General features: G+C 31.0%; 2 protein-coding genes and 1 non-coding gene across 3 annotated transcripts; 1 reads left to right on the plus strand and 2 right to left on the minus strand.

Moving 5' to 3' along the window:
• Window positions 1-794: 794 nt before the first annotated feature.
• Window positions 795-4,311, minus strand: LOC107420826 (uncharacterized). Its single transcript, XM_016029887.4, has 5 exons — window positions 3,926-4,311; window positions 3,727-3,800; window positions 2,035-2,170; window positions 1,640-1,921; window positions 795-1,322 (listed from the first exon to the last, which is right to left on the minus strand). Exons 1-5 carry the CDS (start codon window positions 4,055-4,057, stop codon window positions 1,050-1,052), a joined length of 897 nt encoding a protein of 298 aa, XP_015885373.1. The 5' UTR covers window positions 4,058-4,311; the 3' UTR covers window positions 795-1,049.
• A 7,605-nt stretch (window positions 4,312-11,916) lies between these two features.
• On the minus strand, window positions 11,917-11,989 carry TRNAK-CUU (transfer RNA lysine (anticodon CUU)). The gene has a single exon. It is a non-coding gene; the product is annotated as a tRNA-Lys (tRNA).
• A 1,623-nt stretch (window positions 11,990-13,612) lies between these two features.
• On the plus strand, window positions 13,613-18,804 carry LOC107420825 (uncharacterized methyltransferase At1g78140, chloroplastic). The gene is made up of 8 exons (XM_016029886.4): window positions 13,613-13,859; window positions 14,302-14,420; window positions 14,575-14,715; window positions 14,990-15,074; window positions 15,542-15,735; window positions 15,884-15,995; window positions 17,119-17,226; window positions 18,389-18,804. Exons 1-8 carry the CDS (start codon window positions 13,689-13,691, stop codon window positions 18,527-18,529), a joined length of 1,071 nt encoding a protein of 356 aa, XP_015885372.3. The 5' UTR covers window positions 13,613-13,688; the 3' UTR covers window positions 18,530-18,804.
• Window positions 18,805-20,428: the final 1,624 nt, after the last annotated feature.

The raw sequence follows: 20,428 nt of genomic DNA on the forward strand, positions 1-20,428 counted from the left end.
GCTTAGCCTCCTATATTTTTATATATAAAGAAAACTTCTTTTAAAAGAGAAGTGGTAGATATCAGGGCACTGATGTGGTTGGTTATAGCAGTACCTTAATGCTATCAAATTACTTTTCGAAACGGTCAATAAATAATCAAAAGAATAACATAGATTTTTTTTTTTGTTAATATTAAATATGATACTTTTAGGTTTTTTTTGTTTTTATTTTATTTTTTTTTTCTCCTTTCTTTATCTTTGTTTTTGAAGATTGTCTGAGGTTTTATGTCATAAGAAACAACCATAGAACAATGAATTAAGACAATAAAACTTTTTTATTGAAAGATATTTTTTTTAACCTTACTTATTTTGATCAATTTAGATTACCGACCACCAAAAGAATAGGAAAAAATTTACTTCCTAACCCGAGACTTGAGATTTCTTTGTTGAATTAAAACAAACGGCATGAAATCATCCATAACAAAATTTCATAATTCAAAACTAAAAAGAAAATTGCTTTTTATAAATGAGTTAAATATCTTCAAATCGGACGCATAGCAATCAACTACTGTGGAGCCCATCCTACAACCGTCTAACTGATAGTCCTATTAATCCTCGTTTTCTCTGAGAACCGTGGAATTTATTTTTATTTTTTTTATTTTTTTTTTATATTTTATTTTGGGGGCATTGTAAAGCAAACAGTGGATTTGCTGTCATAAAACAATCTCCAAAGTTGATCCCTAGGAAACAAACAGAAAAATGAAAAATGAAAACAAAAGCTTAATGTTAATAAACAGAGACAAGTGAAAGATTAAACCCCGTGAAACAGCCCACGCACTTCATTAAGACAAGCACATCAAAAGAACACAGATTATGGACATACAACCCAATTAGCAATATAGTCCATAGCTGAGGCCGACACGTTAAAACCTAAAAAACAATTCCCAAAACCCACCACCACAATTGAAAGGTCAAATGATATATATAGTAATATCACATCCCCACTAGGAGAAGAAACAAACCAAAATGACTCCAAGTAATAAAAATAACCAAAGTTAGGTCCTAGCATGTTAAACCAAGGCAATGCTACTCTCGCCGCCCGGTGGTTTGCGTACACCGCCTAGATAATCTCGGGACTCTGCCTTCCCATCAGCAAAGATATCATTTCCGCTAATCTCTCGCAATTTTGCCGAACTAAGTGATTTCTCTGTGGATGATGGAGGAGCATCACCCTTGAATATATCGTTTCCTGAGAGCTCAGAGAATTTCTGGTTGTATATCTTCTTCGCCGTCTTCAGCACAGGTTCCTCAGAAGATGTGATATTGCTTTGTCCTCCAGCAGGCTTCAGTTTAAAAAGAAAGTCCAGAGAAAGTTAAGACCCTTCACTTTCGTGAAGCACACATAGAACAACCAAGCATATGTACAATGCATGTGAGGAAATCTAGCAGACTTGACCATCGAATATTTGTGACAATGCAATGCTTCCTACTCCTGATCTCCTAACTAATACATGTGAAACTCAAAAATGAATCATGTTACCAAATGGGTATAGACAGCTTTAATAATCTTTTGACTTAAACCCATGATGTAGAGAATTCTATATGCATGCATGCATCCACACAATGCACTGACATAAGAAACTTCGACAGAAGTGCATACATTTCTTGAAACCGGTTCTCCAATGTCTATGCTTCCCTTCAAATCCAATGCACGTGCACTAGTTGGTCTAGGTAAAATTTCAGGAGGGGGTGCAAATATGTCATGTCCACTAAGCTCCTTGCATTTAGCATCAGAAAGCTGCTTCTTCAACTTCTCATCCTCACTTTCCAGGGTCCCACTTAATTCACGCTGCTTCGCCACCTCAGGCAGAGAAGTAGGCTTCTTCGGAGAAATACTCTCTTCTTCACCAAATGAGATATGACTAATTCCAGCAACTGCTTGCTGGCAATTCAAATAAAAAAAAAAAAAGAGTTAAAACATGGTTTTCGACAACGTTGACATGGTGCATAACTTTGCTTTTATTGATTTCAAATCTGTGGAAAATTTATTGATACCTGGTACATACGTAATCCAGTTTTGTTATTTGGTGTAGGGTTGGCACTGCCAGATTCCAATTCATCATCTTCTCCCCTTTCTGCAAAAATGCCACTACCAGTCATCTCTTTCATCTTATACCCTGAACAAGGTTTCCTGGCCATTGGAAAATTAACAGCATCAGAGGCCAAAGAAAAGTGATATTTTAAGTAGACCTATCACATTTAGAGGCATTCCATTTTCACAGTAACATTAGGATAACACACCATAGCGAAAAGACACCTACAAAAATTACCACCCTAAGCAGCAAGGGAAAAGAAAAAAGAATGGAACAACAGATGATGTTCTGAGCAACAACCCAAAAGACAAAAACCTAAACTTATTTCTTGCGCAGCATACTCCATAACCAAGTATGTCACCATTAATAATTTAATTTTCAAGCCTCAACATTTCTTAACAAAAATCTTATGGAATTCATAGTATCAGCAATGATGATAACCCGTACTTTTATAACGGTCCACTCTACAACAAAAGCGACCTCTTTTTTCTTTTTCTTTTTTTTGGGGGGGAGGGAATAAGAAGACAATGAAAGTGTCTTCAAATGATAATAAGAAAAGATTAAGATGTTCCAAAATAAAGAATATCCAGACACACTGTAAGTGCCAAATTTAAGGAGAAGGCAATAACAAAAACCAAATTCTGAATTAACAGCATCTTCATGCATAACTGAGATTCAACAAAGATTTGCAGCCCAAGTCCAAATTTCTGTACAAACAACTTTGATGTTTGGCATTGTTTAATTTGCAAATTTTTCTTCAACCACCAAATCTATTAAGCCTGACATAGGTTTTCATAAAATAGCCTGACAATCGCACACACGTTTCAAACTGATACCAATTCCATGTTTGCGAAGATTAAAGATCCAAAAGGTTCAATTTTAAATATGGTAGGTTATCAATCCTTATGCTAATCACAATCCAATCTTTCCTTAGATAAGCTTTTAAACTTATTTTAAGTTTCTTCTAACCCAAAAATTAAAGAAAAATGTCCCGCACTAGGACAATGAAGCAAGAAAATACATTAGAACTATCATTTTATTTTTTTTATTTTTTTTTGGTTGGGGGGGGTGGCTCTGGTTGACTTAAAAACAAAGCAATATAATTACGAATTATGATATACGTCAAATCTAAATTTGGATGGAATCATTCATAACCAGAAGACCTTACTAGGTAATTTGACACGTATAGACAATTCCCATTTCATTTTTTTAAGCAATGACACAGAAGGGCGAGAGATGGATTTGAAATTAATTTTTGAATTCATAGGTCGATAAGGTAGATCGACCGCATATCACCTAATAGATCAAAAGCTTAAACCATAAACGCTATCAACCAAGAAAATACAGAGTCAACCTCCACTAGAATTTCAAAAAACTGCTACCAAAAAAAAGAAAAAAATTGCAAGCCAAAGAAAAGAGAGAGAGAAGAGTGATGCAAAAATAGTGGAAAATCCGAGAAATATGCAGAAACAAGTTACAGCCAGAAAAAGAAAAAATCTGATTTTAATCAACAGAAAAAAAAAAAAATTGTATGAAGCAGCTGAACTTGTAGCGCACTTTATTGCCCACAAAATCAAGAACCCAGATCTTTAAAAGCTAAAAATTAAGAGAAAGTCCAATAAAAAAAGAAGCTTGAGGCAGCAGCAGATCTCACCGTTTGTTTAAGTTCTCGGCTTCCTCATCCGTTACCTGCCCTCCAAACACCACCTTACGGATCCCATCGGACGGCTATCATTATCCCCAAAAACCCATCAAAACCCCAAAAAATTTCAATCAATTTAAACCCCAAAATCACCCAACCAAAAAAAAAAAAAAAAAAAAAAAAACTTTTTTTTTTATTTCCAAAATGTCACCTGGTGAGAACGTGCTGCGGAGCGAGAAGCTGAAGTAGGAACGGCGGGAGAATCGGCTGGAGGAGTTTCAGACCAAGTGAGCAGATCTGCGGTGGATGTGTGGGGCTTCCTCACCGGAGTGCTTCTCTCCATTGTTTTTTTTTTTTTTTTTTCCTGAACTGTAACTTCTTCTGCTTTTAGACACTACCACAAACAAATCAGTAGCTAGCTAGATTTGGAAACAAATGGTTTGGGAAAATGGGGAAAAAGATAAGAGAGTGACTGATAAGAGCTGTCGTGGAGACCAAGTCTCTGCACTGCGAAAAGGCACTGTGTTTGTTGAGCAGGAGATGAAGAAAGGTTTTGGGGGTTGGGTTTGGATTTGGTTTTGGGTTTGGGTTTGGGTTTTTTTTTTGGGGGGGGGGGGGGGGGGGTGTGTGTGGGGTGGTGTGGTGTGTGATCTACTGGAAAATGACGATGATGACCTTGGTTTGGGGAGTGTGATCTCGAACTTTCTCTTTGCTTTCTGGGAATTGTGAGAGTTGGTTTTTTATTGGTGGTGTGTGTCCTGTGCTGCTTTTGGTTTTTTTTCTTTTTTTTTTTTATGTTTTTTTGGGAGTGGATTTGAAGGGAGACAAAACAATAGAGGAGTGCAGTAGTAGCTACACCACTACTGACTCTTTCTGTTTTTCAAAACAAAGTAAAGAATTTTCCATTTTTTTTTTTTTAAATTCCTTTATTATTAAAAAAAGTTTTAAAAAAATTTGAACTTTATATATATATATATATAACCGTTGAATATCTATATCCTATTTTTTTAGGATGCGAATTTTGAAATCCTGTTTCCCAACTCAAAAAAGAAAAACAAAAAAATTTGAAATCTTGTACCGCTATCTTCCTCCCCTTTGGCTTGCGTTTTTTTATTCTTTCTTTTTGCAATGCATGTGCACCGAATCTACCGCCACATGTCGGTCCTTTAAAACGGATCAACCGGCTAATTTATTGTTCCTAAATTACTAAAACGACCATTCTTGATTTGTTTGCCAAAGTTACCCTCTCACCCATCAAATTTATATTGTGAAATCTTGGATTCCATATATTTCTTTTAAACATTGATTCAAATAATTAATAATTTTGGTATAATAATTAGAGAAGCGTGGAGTGATTGTCAATTAATCAAATTCTTTATCCAATTCTAAAACAGATTTTGTGGGCTATTAACTCAAGAATATTTTCATTTTTAAAAAGGTGCAAGGTAATTATTAAGTGTGTAAGAAAACTAAGTGGGTTCTACTTCTACATTCCTCTTGAAAAGCATCCTCGTGATTTCCATGTCCATGTGTGACGAAGTCAAAAGCTTTGCTTGGTGATAATTGTGATTTGGGATAACCATAGAATTTTTTTTTTTTTTTTTTGTGTGTTGCCCAATTGGTTTTCTTTTCCATTTTGATTTCTTTCTTTTATAAGATATGCAATGTTTACCATTTGCTTCCTCAAAGGAAATGCATCATTTGCAGTCCCCCCATGTGACCACCCAAATTACAATCTCTCTTATATGCTTTCATTCGTGGGTCATGTTGCTAAAAGTTTCACGTGTGGTGTATGGGCAACCTGAATATGCTCGTTCTCATGTGTTTCGTATAAAATAATAAATAAAGAGGCTTTTGATTCTTTCTGGCTTTTTCTCAAATTTTTTCACTCATAATCATTGGGAGGAAAAATAAGGATGGATGGTTGCCGCAATCCTAAAGGGGCATTTTCGTCATTCAAATACGAGTTTGTAATTTGGGTCCTCTGATTACATGACGTAATAATAAAGTTATCCAGTAGACAATGAAATCTCCACCGGTCGCCTGTAGCACACATTACGGTAAAGGAAACAATTTTTGAAGTTTTGATGCCCATGAAATTACCAAATAGTTATCCCCGAAAAACAGAATTACCAAAAGACACTCGGTACTCATCCTCTGCAACGCAGAGGGCAAAATTGTGCTCATGATTAAGGCCATTAGGCACGCCCCCAGCAGAGTAGGCATCTTGCACATGCCCAAGGTACTTGGTGTACATTTTGCTCAACATCAGGGTCACTGACTTTCTTTCTTTTTTTTATTTTTCTTTTTTCTGATTTTTTTTTTCTCCTTTTTGGTGTTATTACCCATCAAAAACTCAACAGTTTTATTATAATTTAGGAAACTAAAAAGGAGAAACAGATTTGACTTGGCAACTTTTATGCTAGTGCTTTACTAATCAAAACTTAAAAAAGCATATGCATTTTTGAAAGACATCCAAAAAAATTGAGAATGATGCCCGGTACTACTTCATTTTTTGCATTTTTTTTTTTTTTTTTTTTTGGGTATGATGGAGTTGTTTATCAATTATAAAGGGACTAGGATTGACTAATCTTTTCTAAAGGGCTAAGTATTTTTTTTATATTTACTTATTTATTTTTGCATTCTTATTGAGCAAGTATTTGGAAGTTTAAAATTTTTATAGATTTAATAAGTTTTTAAAGTAGAATGATTTAAATAGGATGTATTCAATTTAGAATTTAATGAATTTAAAATTAATTATAGATTTTAAAGAATTTGATAGATTGTACTGGAATTTCATAGATTTCATAAAAAGTTTATAAGAATCCAACGAAATTTTTAAAATTAAAGCTGGATTTCATATTAATAATTTTTTTTTCATAATTTCACTATTAAAATCTTTTTAAATCCATTAAAATTTATTATTTTTTAAAATCTTTTAAAATTAATAACTTTTTAAATGCTATTAAATTTTAATAGAATTCAAAATCAAAATTGAATACATCTAGATTTTAATAAAAATCTGAATTGAATATTATTGAATTTGTATAGATTTCTTTAAAATTTAAAATCGAATCCTTTTAAATTTTAAAACACTTTTAAAATCTAAAACATTGTAGGTTTAATAAATCTTTAAAGTAGAATGACTTAGCTTTTTCTTTTCTATGGTGCAAAGGGTCAACGAGGATCAAGTTTGTCTGCCAAGTTATTTACCATTACCAACTATATGTTAAAAGAGATAAATATTATTGGATAAAAAAATTAATATAAAATATTTGATAATTTAATTCTTAAAAAGATTAAAAAAAAAATTCAATACCAACCAATGAAATAGTATTACAATTCTTTATCACATCATTGCAAAACGTCTTGGTTTCCGTGATGTTATTGTTTTTTGTAATGTGCTAGCTACTTTATTTCTTCATCGTATTGGTTTTTTATATTATCATGTTGGAGCAAGTTGAATTTACCAAAAGTTAAAGAGTAAGTTGTAGGAGGTATATACCCAAACAAGAAAAAAAAAAATGGAACTTTTTTTTCTTTTGGTGAATAAAAAAATGGCGACTGAAAAAAGTATCAAGAAATAATGATATGCCCCACCTTCCAATGCAAACCTAACTTGGGACATACCCAACATAAAAAAAATTAGAGACACCTTTCTTCCTTTTCCTTTTTCTTTCGGATAAATAAAAAAATAAAAAAAATGGATACCTTAAAGAAGCTACAACGTCAGCCCTTTCCTAGGTTATATGATTTCTGTGTATCAACTTCCCCTATATTAAAATTAATATTTTAATGTTTTTTGGTAACTAAAATAATATTTAATGTTGCTATTCAACTGTTACTCATATCATCATCATTAGTTAATAAGTTACATACATTGACAAATAAGTAGCACAACACTGCTGTAGCTCATCACTCTAATCCATATTAAAATTCCTAAATTTCACATATATATACATTTATATATGAAAATGGTATTATGAAAGAAATCACCCAAAATGGTAGAAGAAACTATCTATTATATAAATTATACAGATTTATCAACTGTATAGGGTAATCAATTTTGCCCACAGTTTATATATATATTTATATATATACACATATATATTTGACAAAGAAAATATAAACTCTAAATATTATTATATTAAATGGTATGGAATAGATCAGCTAATAAAGCCTCGCACGCGGCCACATGATGGCAGCCATATATTTGAGCCTATTTAAGCAATTTAACGGAAAATATATATTACAACAAATTTCGCAAAACAAATATTTACCAAGGGATTTGATGTGCTGTTTCATTACTTTGGTATCAACTACTTTTAAGAGATTGACATTTTTCTAACAACTCAAATTATACAATTAACTTTTTGTATATTGAAGAAACTTTTTTTTTTTTTTTGGGTAATATATTGAAGGCACCTATATATTTGACATGAGTATTAGACTCATATTAACACGTGGGTTGGTCCCATTATTGTTAAATAATCCAACAAAGAACTAACCACTTTCCTAATTTTGTATGCGAAACCTAAATTTTCTAATTTAGCAATACTAAGCTTTTTAGGGGTGACTTAGTCCTAGGAAGGTGAATTATATAATGCAAGAAAAGTTTATTTTTGACCACAAAAGTTTTAATACGTTGCTAAAGATAATTAAAAATTTGACGGGAAAAGAACTATTTTCTTGTGCTGTTACGGAAGCTGATAGGTGTAGACAGTTTTGTCAACATACTGCCAGATTCATATGCCAGAGGAATGGTGTTGGCATTAATTGTTCTAACTTGTAGTCTTTTTGTTACAACTCGCATTGCACAGCCCAAGAATAGTAGGAGGTCGGAGTTTTCCATCGACAGGGCCGAAAGGGTCCTCAGAACTGGGTTTTAGTACATCATAGTATCAGAATTCAGGAGCAAATAAATAGTCATTGTCACTAATATTTTTTTGTTTTATTGGTAAATATAGTCATTGTCACTAAATGGTACCTCATCCATTCAGGTAAAAGCAAAGGGGACCAACATTAATATTATTATAGGGATATTTGCATTTTTAATCCTTTAATTTTAGGGTGTTCGGCAGTTATATCCCTGTTTTTCTTTTCTGGTATTTTTGTCCATTTAGGTATGATATTTGTTGCACTTCTATTGTTTTAGCACTTTTAATAATATTTTTAAATATATAATTCATTACACAAATGTGTTTTAAACTCCAATTATATAAGAAAAAGAAAAATGTCTAAACAAAAGACAAGCAACAAACAATATAGATAAGGAAAAAAACATGTCAAAAAAAAATAATAAATGTTTCAATTAAGTCTTGTAAAATCAATTTTGATATACCGATATTTCTATTTTAAAAATTATTTCAATATGATTCAATTACATTAACTTTAATATATTCCGTCAAATTGGGATCACGTGCTCCTCATGTGATCCCTCAAAAATTAGTTTTTATTATTTTTTAAATTTCACTTGTTTATTTTGTAGGATAAAAAAAAAACATATTTTAATATCTTTTAAAATCATTAAATTTTATTTTGGGTCTTTAAAATCAATTTTTTTACATTGATAAAAAAATATTAAATGTTTAGCAAAATCTAAGTGCTTTAAAAACAAATTAGATGCTAAAAAAATTTAAAAATATGATAAAAATATAAAATATTAAAAAAAATTTGGATAGCCTAAAAAAAAAAGGCCAGATGCTCAAAAAATTTTGGAAACCCAAAAAAGTACTTGATGGTAAAAAAATTTTATAAACATAATAAAAAATAATAGATATTAAAAAAATATTCCAAAAGCTAAATAAAAGTATCAAATTTTGAAACATCTAGTATTTTTTAAAATCTGATTTTTTCTATACTCCCACATTTTTTTAACATCTAGTTTATCTTTTTTTTTGGGTTCTCAGTTTTTTTTTTAATATTTGATATTCTTTTTTAACGCTCGGATTTTTTTAAAGAGCTAGTAATTTTTTTGACTTTCCAAATTGTTTAAATATTTTGTATTTTTATTAGGTTCTCGGAATTTTTTTGAATATGTAATATTTTTTATCATACTTTTAATTTTTTTTTTACTATTTGGTATCTTTTTTGGACTTTTCATATTTTTTGAATATCTGATATTTTTTTTAGGCTGCCAAAATTTTTTTACTATCTGGTATTTTTATTATGTTTTTTATTTTATTTTAGTTCTTAGATTTTGTTAAATATCTATTATTTTTTATTAATGTGAGAAAATTAATTTTAGAAACCCAAAATGAAATTCAGTAATTTTAAAAGATATTAAAATATTTTTTTCTTTTACTTCTATAAAATAAACAAATAAAATTTAAAAAATAAATTTTAAAGGGTCATGTGAGATGCAATGATTTCAATTTGATGGAATCCGTTAAAGTTAACATAATTAGATCATATTAAAATAATTTTAAAAATAAAAAATATTGGTATATTAAAATTAATTTTAAAAAATTTAATTGAAACATTTATGATTATAGAGTATTTGGATAATTATAAAAGATATTAAAATATATTTATTTAAAAAAAAATGAAATATAAGTGTATAGTTAATTAATAACAAAAAATGCAGATAACATTTATGTACGTATAAAATTCAAATGACCTATTATTAAATACAATACTCCATTTAAATTAGAACCAATGATGCTGCTTGAACAGAAAAAAAAAAAAAAAAAAAAAGTAGAAAATTTGAGAATCAATGATGTTGCAATATATTCACCCAAAAAAAACAAAAGAAAAAAAGAAAGATGATGTTGCACTGTTAGCGTCAATGATGACGAATTTGATAGAATAAAAAGTTTGATTTGTATATGTGATGGAACAAGGTAGATATGTCGGCAGGTGGAGCCCAGGGACATATGAAATTAATATAAAAACCAAAACAGGGCAAACGTCGCACCATTTGTATATACGACTTGCCGTTCGGGGACTCACATGCGAATATATTGATAAATATTTTTATTAATCATTCAGTTTTGGCGGTTAATATTATAAATAAGTCATTGTTTGGGGAAGAGTAGGTAATTGATTTGCAACATGATTTCTACTTCCTAGTCTTACATGATCTGTTGAATTTATAAATGTGGATATGAAAACAACAACATCACTGAGAGTAAGTTGGTTAAATGGGCAATATGATTCTCATCATCGATATACCCTTACTCTTGGTCTAATCTGACTTTACAAGTTCATATTCCATCATCTTTTAATAGCAATCAATAATTGTCTTTTTAGTTACATTTATCAAAATTGTCTTTCTAGTTACATTATTTAATTATATTCAACTTTTGTGAAGCTATACATGATCCTTAGTTTTAGTTCATAGCTTTTAAAACTTTTAAAAAACATAGGAAAAAATTTATTTACCTCTATGAAGTTTGTTAAAAGCACACTTAATATCTAGAAGTTAGAAAAATCATTATTCTTCTCTTTTAAATTTTTTAAAAAAATTATCATTTAATACTTTTCAAATTAAATTATAAAATGTTTATTTTACCCCTATATATATATTTATGTATATAGTTTTTTTCCTTTTAAGTAATGCGTGTTGTTTGTTTTTTTTTTTTTTTTGCTTAAAATTTTTGGGCTTAGTATAGTCATTTAACTACCCCAATCAGGTTTAATCCTAATTGTTAGATACTTACCACTAAAAAAAAAAAAATGGAAAAAGAAAAAATCTATTAGCATTTTTTTGCTACTAAACAGTATAATTGTAAAAGAACTAATAATCAATTTCTACTTTCTACTAGATAGTAAATATTAATTTTCTTACAAACAAAAAAGTTCAAAACCTTTCAATTGTGAAACAACAAAAGCTTTTGTTAGAGTGTAGTATGTTTTGCTTGGCTAACATTTTTTTGTGCCTCTTTAGGGTGATTAAGATAACAATGACTATTCTCATTTAATTATCCCAATTGGATTAAATTTAATTGTAATTGTTGGATGCTTACCAATCAACCAAAAAAAAAAAAAAAAAAAAAACCTATTAGCATTTTTTTCTACCAAATAGTATACTTTTAAAAGGAGTAAAAATTAGTTTCCACTAGACAGTAAATATAAATTTTTTTACAAACAAAAAATTTCAAAACTTTATCCACTTTTGTTAGAGAGTTGTATGCTACAACCCAAAAAGATGGAAGAGAGGAATATAAAACAAATTCAGAACATAAGACAAATTCATCTAAACGCCCACCGTGGGGCTCGAACCCACGACCACAAGGTTAAGAGCCTTGCGCTCTACCGACTGAGCTAGACGGGCTTTGTTGGTAATCAAACTTTCATTAAGTACTAAAATTATTCTCATGACCTCATTCCTGCACACTTTTCATTCATTTTTTTTTTTTGGGGTTTTATTTATTATTTTTGTTCAGATGCGTAACACGCTGCTAACTGACACATTAACCCTACTTGTTTCACCATTTTAAATTGTTTACAGACATTTAAAAATGATAAAAGTAGAAGGAGTTCTATTTGAACAGGTGTTGTTATACTATGAAACTTCCAAGGCCCATGACAAACGAGTGAGCTGAAAATGTTAGGAGATGTTATAAAAATGAGCCCAAAGACTAACTCACCAAACAAAGAGGAATGGAAACCTTGGTTACAGTAAGGACCGCCCTAGTTGCAAGCTGCAAAAGGATGAGAAGTGTGAGAGGAAGGAAGATACCAATAAAAGTGCAGCATAAGCTCAGTCAGGGTAGCCTGCAACGCATACCACAAATGAGGAAAACAGAAGAAACAGCATGTGTCCCTCAATAGAGCAAAAAATCAAATAGATTATATAAGCCAATTATAAGGTGACACGGCGGAAGCCAAAAATACAATCTAAATAGAGGAGAAGAAACAGCATGTTTCCCTCAATAGAGCAAAAAATCAAATAGATTATATAAGCCAATTATAAGGTGACACGGCGGAAGCCAAAAATACAATCTAAATAGAGGAGCCATGGAGAAACTTGAGAGGCAAGGCAAAGACTCTATCTGATGGTCAATAGGCTACTCTGTCCAATCTGGAAAACGGATTGGATGGTATTCTATTGGGTTGGAGATAAGAGCCCACTGTTCTCTATGGTTCCATATTTGTTACAAACATTCGGTAGGTATTTGGATTTGAATTCTTAAACGTAACTACTTAATGAGTGTTTAAAAGTTTGAATTTTACTTATTATCAATAAAAAATAAAAAATAAGTTTGAATTTTTTTATTTTGATGACTCAAGAAACTTTGTAATGGAAGTAAATTTTATTTTCCTTCTAACTAATTGAGATTTTGAAAGAAAGAAGCGTAAGAAGAACATCCTTAATTTAGACATTTTCCTTCTAACTAATTGAGATTTTGAAAGAAAGAAGCGTGAGAAGAACATCCTTATTTTACAGAAATTTCTGCCTATGGATGTTTCACAAAGTTGGCAGCCCTTAACTAATTCATTTATGCCACTCCCCTGGCCCATCGCTGTAGGACCTTACATTTTAAAAAATTGGACAATTATGAAAAGGTGTATTATAAAATATGGACTTCTTTAACTAATAATTATAAAATATGGACTTCTTTAACTAATAATATCAGATAAATTAAAATAACTCCAAATTGATGTATATTTTCTTTGAAAACCATTATAGTGGTAAAATCCCCCAAGTCTCCATGTGAAAAGTCTTACATTTTAAACTACAAATGTTTTGCAATAAATTTAATTTACTATTTTAAATAAAATGATATAAGAAGAAAGGTATTTTTTTCATAAACAAAGCCAGACGAAAAAATTTGGACACACTTAATTGTACGAGTGTGTAGTTTCCAAATTTAACATAAAAATTTCCCGGTAAGTATTAATCCACGTCCTCACACTCCTCTAATATATATATATATATATATATATGTAAATGTGCTATTTTGAAATAGCTGAGGATTACAGAGAAAAAAGAAAGTGAGAAACATACAAAAAAGAGACAGATAGAGGTTATGGCCACGGTGATTGGCAATCTCTCACCGATTTTGCTTCCTATTCGACTCGGTAACTCGGGGCGTTGCCTGGTGAAGACCTATAAGCCGATTTTCAAACGCAATCTCGCCGTTAACGTTCGAGCTTCTTCTACTTCTTCTACCGCTTTCGTTGAAACCAAGCCTCCTACCGTACGGAACACTTTTTTTTTTTGGGTTATTAAATTCTTATTGACGTAATTTTTAATTGGCTTCTAGTCTCACTCTTTTGGATTTCTCCATTCGAATCCTGAGAAGCTTCAGTGGATACGAAATTGGAAATGTTATTTTTAATTTTCTTTTTTTCCCTCCTTTTTTATTTTTTATTTTTTATTTTTTTTATTTTTTTTTAATTTTTCCCGGTTAACCAAATATAGTCCATACGATTTTGTACGCCGTCGAATTCCTGAATATCTAACGATTTGACTAACAAAATTCACGTTATTATATCTGTATGTTGTAAAGAAGTGAAAAAAAATTGTTTCTTGAACACTACTGTTTTTTATATAATGCATTGGAGGATTATAGTGATGGGTTTTAGCTTGTTTTATAATCGGGGGGTTGATATTTCTTGCATATTTGTTTACAATAATAGGGTCCTGTCTTAGTGGAAAACGAGGTCAGCAGCAGCAGCAGCAGCAAGAAGAAGCATATTTTAGCTTGTCCTATATGTTTTGACCTCTTGTCGTGGAGAAGTGATCCGGTCGTATCAGTGTATGTTATTATTATTATTATTATTTTTTTGCTTTGCAAAACTTAATTTTGCACTTGTATTTTGATATTTTAATATTGCATTTGTTGCTAATAATTTTTGGAGCTGCTTTGTATCACACTAAACTTTGTGTTTGCTGAATTTATTTTGGTGCAGAGATTCCATATCTGGGTCTAGTTTACAATGTAGCACTTGCAAGAAGACTTACTTTGGCAACGAGACCCATCTTGATCTGACAGCTGCAAGTGGAGCTAAGAACTATGGCGAATCAATGCCAGCTTCCACAGAACTTTTCAGGTATCCAATTTTGTAGCAGCCTTTCGTTCATTTAAAAAAAAAAAATTTCATTTTCTGTGAATTTCTGAAAATGGGGCTCTGGATCAGGATATATTCTTTATAGCTAGGCTAGCCTTTACTATTCTTGGCTTGCATGGCATGGATTAAGCATGGATGTTTTTGGTTTAATAGTTCATCTTCAACTCTTTTTGTTGCGCAATCTGATGGCTCAACTGGCATGAACATGATTCAATTTGCATATTGTAATCGTGCCTATTGCTTTCTGTTGGATCAGGACCCCATTGGTATCATTTCTCTATGAGAGGGGATGGCGCCAAAGCTTTTCTGTATGGGGTGGTTTTCCTGGCCCAGAGGGAGAGGTTATATGATATTGTTTTGTCTTCCATTTATATTTCGTAATTACTACTTTAGTTATTAGTATTTTATAGGCTGCACTGTTATGACTTTTATAATCTTTGGAAGTTGGAAATGGTAATAGATGTTCTGTTTTCTATTCTTTATTTCATGCAAACTATATCATTCTTCTTATCTTATGTATGTAGTGGATATCAGTAGTAAGGGATTTGGGAAAAAACACCAGTACCAATGAAAGTAAACTAATGAAAAGAGAAGTTTAACTGAAAGATGCTATATCGTCGTCCATCAGTAGAAAATGAGATAGACTAGTTCTAATTTTGCACTTGACATGAAAGACTTCTTTTGCATGCTATTGATAAATCACGTCATTTTCATTGTATATGTTATATGAAACTGCAAAGTGATGATGTAAAATTGTAATTGACTACCTTAGTGTATCTGAATTGCCATGTAACAATTCTGTCTGCAGTTTGAGCTGACTAAGGATTTCCTAAAGCCGGTCTTAGGTGGAAACATTGTTGATGCAAGTTGTGCGAGTGGGTTGTTCTCAAGACTTTTTGCCAAGAGTGGACTTTTTTCTCTTGTTGTTGCTCTCGATTACTCAGAAAGCATGCTGCAGCAGTGCTATGAATTCATTAAGCAGGAAGACGACTTTCCAAAAGAGTATATAATTTAACTCTAATCTAAATGTAAATCATGAATCATTTTTAAAGTTTCATTTGCTTGTATTTTTTAGGGATCTTTCTTAATAATAAGTCTTTGTTTAAGTTGAAAACTTATATCTGATTGAGTTTTATTTTTTATCTTTTAGGAGCATAGTTTTGGTCAGGGCTGATATATCTAGGCTTCCATTTGTTTCAAGTTCTATTGATGCTGTGCATGCTGGTGCTGCTTTACACTGTTGGCCTTCACCATCAGCAGCTGTGAGTGTTTCCTTTACATGTTGTTAAAAGTACTTGATCTGCTACACAACCCTTACTCCATTAGACTCTTATCTTTATGTATAAAGGATAGATGAAGTACAGGCATCATGCTTCAATTGAATGTATAATCTTTCTTGATGTAGACATTTAACCACACAGTTCTACTAAGATTTTTGAGTGACATATGAACATTACAAATTTTTGCTTACTCCGTTCCTTTGTTCTTTAATCAGTTCATAAATGGTGAGCCTATATGTTGTGTGCTTTAGCTTTTGCGCTGCAGGACAAGAGCTTCAATCTGAAATGTGTCTTTCAATCTATTAATGGATTTCATATTTTTGATGCAAAATATATACTTAAAATGAAGAACTTTTGTAAAGATGTAGCTTTATTTGATTTGTCAAAATCAAGTTGACAAGGTTAAAGTATCATGCCAGTTCTTACATGAGAAGACAAGCTGAACATGAGGAGTGTGCGTGTGATGCTGGCAACATGTTAGCATCCAGAATTATACTAATTATCCTCTCCAAAACAGATAAAAATAACTGTTGTTACTTTTCCATTTGACTTCCTGAGATGGAAAGACCTCTGAAATTGATCATTTTCTTAGCCTTTTAAGATTACATTGTGAAAATATGACTGTCTGGAAAAGATTGCTGACTGAATCCTTTTATTTTATATATTTTTAATCAAATGGATTTGATAGGAAGCTAGTATTTAGATAAAAGTTGCTATTTAAAAAAACATGGCTTTCTGTATCAACGATGGAGAAATTTTTTTTTTTTTTTTTATGTTGCTGGATAAAATATTTAGCAAGGGCTTAACACAATTAGAAGTCATTGGCATTGTGCAAAGTAATTTTTCTGAAGGTCAACAGTTCTCTGTATGGTTTTCTCGTTAAAGGTCACCTTATGGAAACCCCATTTCAGTGATGAAATCTTATATAATATCTTTCTATGTGTAATTTATCCTCCCAGTCGGCTCCTTTAGGTTTTTAGCTCCTATTTCCCCTCCCCTACCAAGAAAGAAAAGAAAAATAAAAATAAATAAAAAGGAAGCTTCATTTATTGGCCAACCTTAGCTGGTATATGTTCCCCTGAATTTGTCAGCTATTGTTTTGTAGGTGGCTGAAATTAGTCGAGTTTTGCGGCCTGGTGGAGTGTTTGTTGCAACTACCTACATACTTGATGGACCTTTTGCTTTTGTCCCATTTTTGAGAACTGCACGCCAGGTATGTTTTTCCTACTTGAAACTTACATGATGCAGTTCCTGGGTTTGTTTCAACATGTTAATGCTTTTTGATGTATGTAATCGTTTACTTTCATGGTTTCTTTTCCATACCCATTGTTGTCCCTAGAGTCTCCGTGATTTTAATTGTAGGACTCTATAGCGGGGCAATGAACTTTTCTATCCATGTGATGAATAGTGATAATACTCAAAAATCACTGACCCTCTATGATATGTCTGGATTACACATTATCATCAGGTGTTCTAAAATTGCCCCCATTTTTAAAAAAAAAAAAATATATATATATATATATATATTTATTACGACTTAGGTATTAGGTCGGAAGGATGTAACACATAAGCGAAACTCGTTGAGGGTTGCTTTCTCAAAACATGCCTGAGTTTCTGCAAAACACTCAGTCATCCTATTTGCTGCCAAATTAATGCTAGTGATGGTGGCAGTTAAGCACTTTGTTTTGTTGCTTGAAGTTATAGAACAACCACTTTATGATGATATACACTTATGCAACAACCACTTCTGAGTTTCTGAGCAACCACTGCTACCATCACAAAGATTTCACCATACAAAACTACCACATAGCTGCTTCAATCTGCATAAACCGCCTAAAACTCATTTCAAGTCACCACCCCGTAATCTTCTAAGTGGGCAGTGACCTCCTAGTCGCCACCATCATTGCCAAATTAAGTCACCTCCCCCTAAAAACACTTCACTTATGTAATCAAGTCCAGTATATAAATTATCTGTTTTTATGATGTATTAAATCCTTCTTAAGTAGATATCGGACAATAAGAAATTCTGTTTGATCTTTATTTTTAGTAAGTTCAATATTCCAGCCTACATTGATGAGCAAAAAGAAGGATACTTAGGGATTGCGTGGTGGGAAAGTTTATCTGGGTTAATAGTGATGCTCATCATCTTCCTTTGTAATTCCATAGATTCTAATTTTGTAGTAAAACATATATATATATATATATATATATATATATAGAAGTGGAGTATTTGTAGGGATAAAAATGATTTCCTTCATCGAAATAATATTTCACAAAATGCTGTAAATTTATTGAAGCTTTACTTAAAAGGGTCTGACTTTCTTTGATCATTATACTTGTCCCATATATGATAGTTAATATGTTTGTCATCACAGAATATAAGGCAAATATCAGGGAGTAAAATCTTCCTCTCTGAACGTGAATTGGAAGATCTTTGCAGGGCTGGTGGGCTAGTTGGTTTCAAATGTGTAAGGAATAGGGCTTTTGTGATGATTTCTGCTACAAAGCCCAGTTAAAGCACATGTTGTATTTAACATATAAGCTACATTCATAGAGGATGCATCGGAGGTTGCATCTAACAAAGAAGTTCATATTGAATGTATAAAGGGAATAGCATCCAATATTGTATGTGCTATTTCCAAATGTTGCAATATAGGGAAAGGTAAAGGCTCGTCGTATATGTGAATGAAATTCACACATACACACAAACATCTAGATCCAAGTTAACAGAATCGATTTGGACAATTTCTCTTTTTATAATAAAATACTTTTTAAAAGGCCATTAGGAATTTCTTGCTCTGTTATGTTCTTTGAAATGGATTTTTTTTTTTTAAATTTTAATTTTAATTGATTAATTTTTTTATTATCATGTTCTTTGAGAGGTTGATGGAGTGTTTTTCTTTCTTTTTCTTTTTCCAAAAGGAAAATAAACATTATGACCAACCTAATAGGGATGTGGCAGCATTTTTATCCTTTTTAATGAGTGAGAGGTTTGGGGTGTACAATTTAACAACACAATGGCTATGTAAGTGTGACAAATGCAAAATTTTAAAGCAAACACTATACTGGCCGAAGGTTCACAACTTCGAATAGAGGATTAGTGAGGCCCCGCCCAGATGACAACCGTTTGATTGGACTAGGACTCTTGACTAAAAATTTTTCTCCCCTGATCTAAAATGGTTTGGTGATCATCATCAAAGACATTTCAAGCCAACTGAAAAGTTTGGCAATTGCCTTGTTTTATAATATTTCACTTACATCTGAATTTTAGGGTAAATATCAAAATAATCTTTAAATTTCTAATAGTGTCAGCTACATTTTTGGAGGAGACTAAATTACTCTTAAATTCTTATGTTAAATTACTTTCAAAATCCCTTTTATTTTTATTTTTGATTTTTTGCAATAATTAATTTAAAAACTTTAAAGTTTTTTTCTCTATATTTTTAATCAATTTTTATGTAAACTATGTGATAATTTTTCCCTTTTTTTAATAAAAAACCATATGATAATTTTAATTAGAAAAACTTTTTTAAGTAAGTTATATATTTGATAAATATAGTTAGTTAAATATATTTGAAAATTTGAAATTACATTTCGTTGAATCAAATTTGACAAATTATAATATATTTGGTAAAATATATTTGACAAATTATCACTTGGTTAAAAAAATTTATCTGATTAAAATCATCATATAGATTTATTTTTTTTATTTTTTTCAAATTGAAAACTTATCACTTAGTTTGAATAAAATTAATTAAAATATAGACTAACAAAACTTTGAAATATTCAAATTAATTATTGTAAAAAAATAAATAAATAAAAGAAGTTTAAGTTTTGAAAATAAAAAAGTTTAAGTTTTGAAAATAATTTAACTTAGGTAAGATTATAAGGATAATTTAGGCTCCTCCAAGAGGTGTAGATGATGTTATTAAAAAACCTAACAGGAATGTTTTTGTATTCAATGAGTGTAACACTATGTTTGGATTGATGGAATAAAAGAAAGCAGGAAAAAAGGGTTTCAATCTTTTGCCTTGATGTTTAAAATAAGATGGAAAGAAAAGAAAAGGGAAGGAAAAGTAAGGCGTTAGTTTTTTTAATTTTAATCAAGTTTGTTTCCTTCCAAAAATTGATATTGATACGAAATGGATATGAAAAAGAAAAAAACTTGTAATGAATTCTTAATATTTCAAAATTATCTTTATTATTGCTGTACAAAAATATATATTGTCTTTCATATCATTTCTTTTCCTTTCCATTCCATTCATTAATCATTCAAATAATAATTATAAACAAATAATTTCCTTTCCTTTCTTCTCTTTTCCTTGCCTGTTTAAACATTTGATTTCTTTTCCTTTCCACTTTTAAACCCTTAAACCCAAACATAGTGTAAATGAAATACTACTTTTATTTAATAT

The sequence above is a fragment of the Ziziphus jujuba genome, chromosome 5 (assembly GCF_031755915.1).
Source record: "Ziziphus jujuba cultivar Dongzao chromosome 5, ASM3175591v1".
NCBI lineage: Eukaryota > Viridiplantae > Streptophyta > Magnoliopsida > Rosales > Rhamnaceae > Ziziphus > Ziziphus jujuba.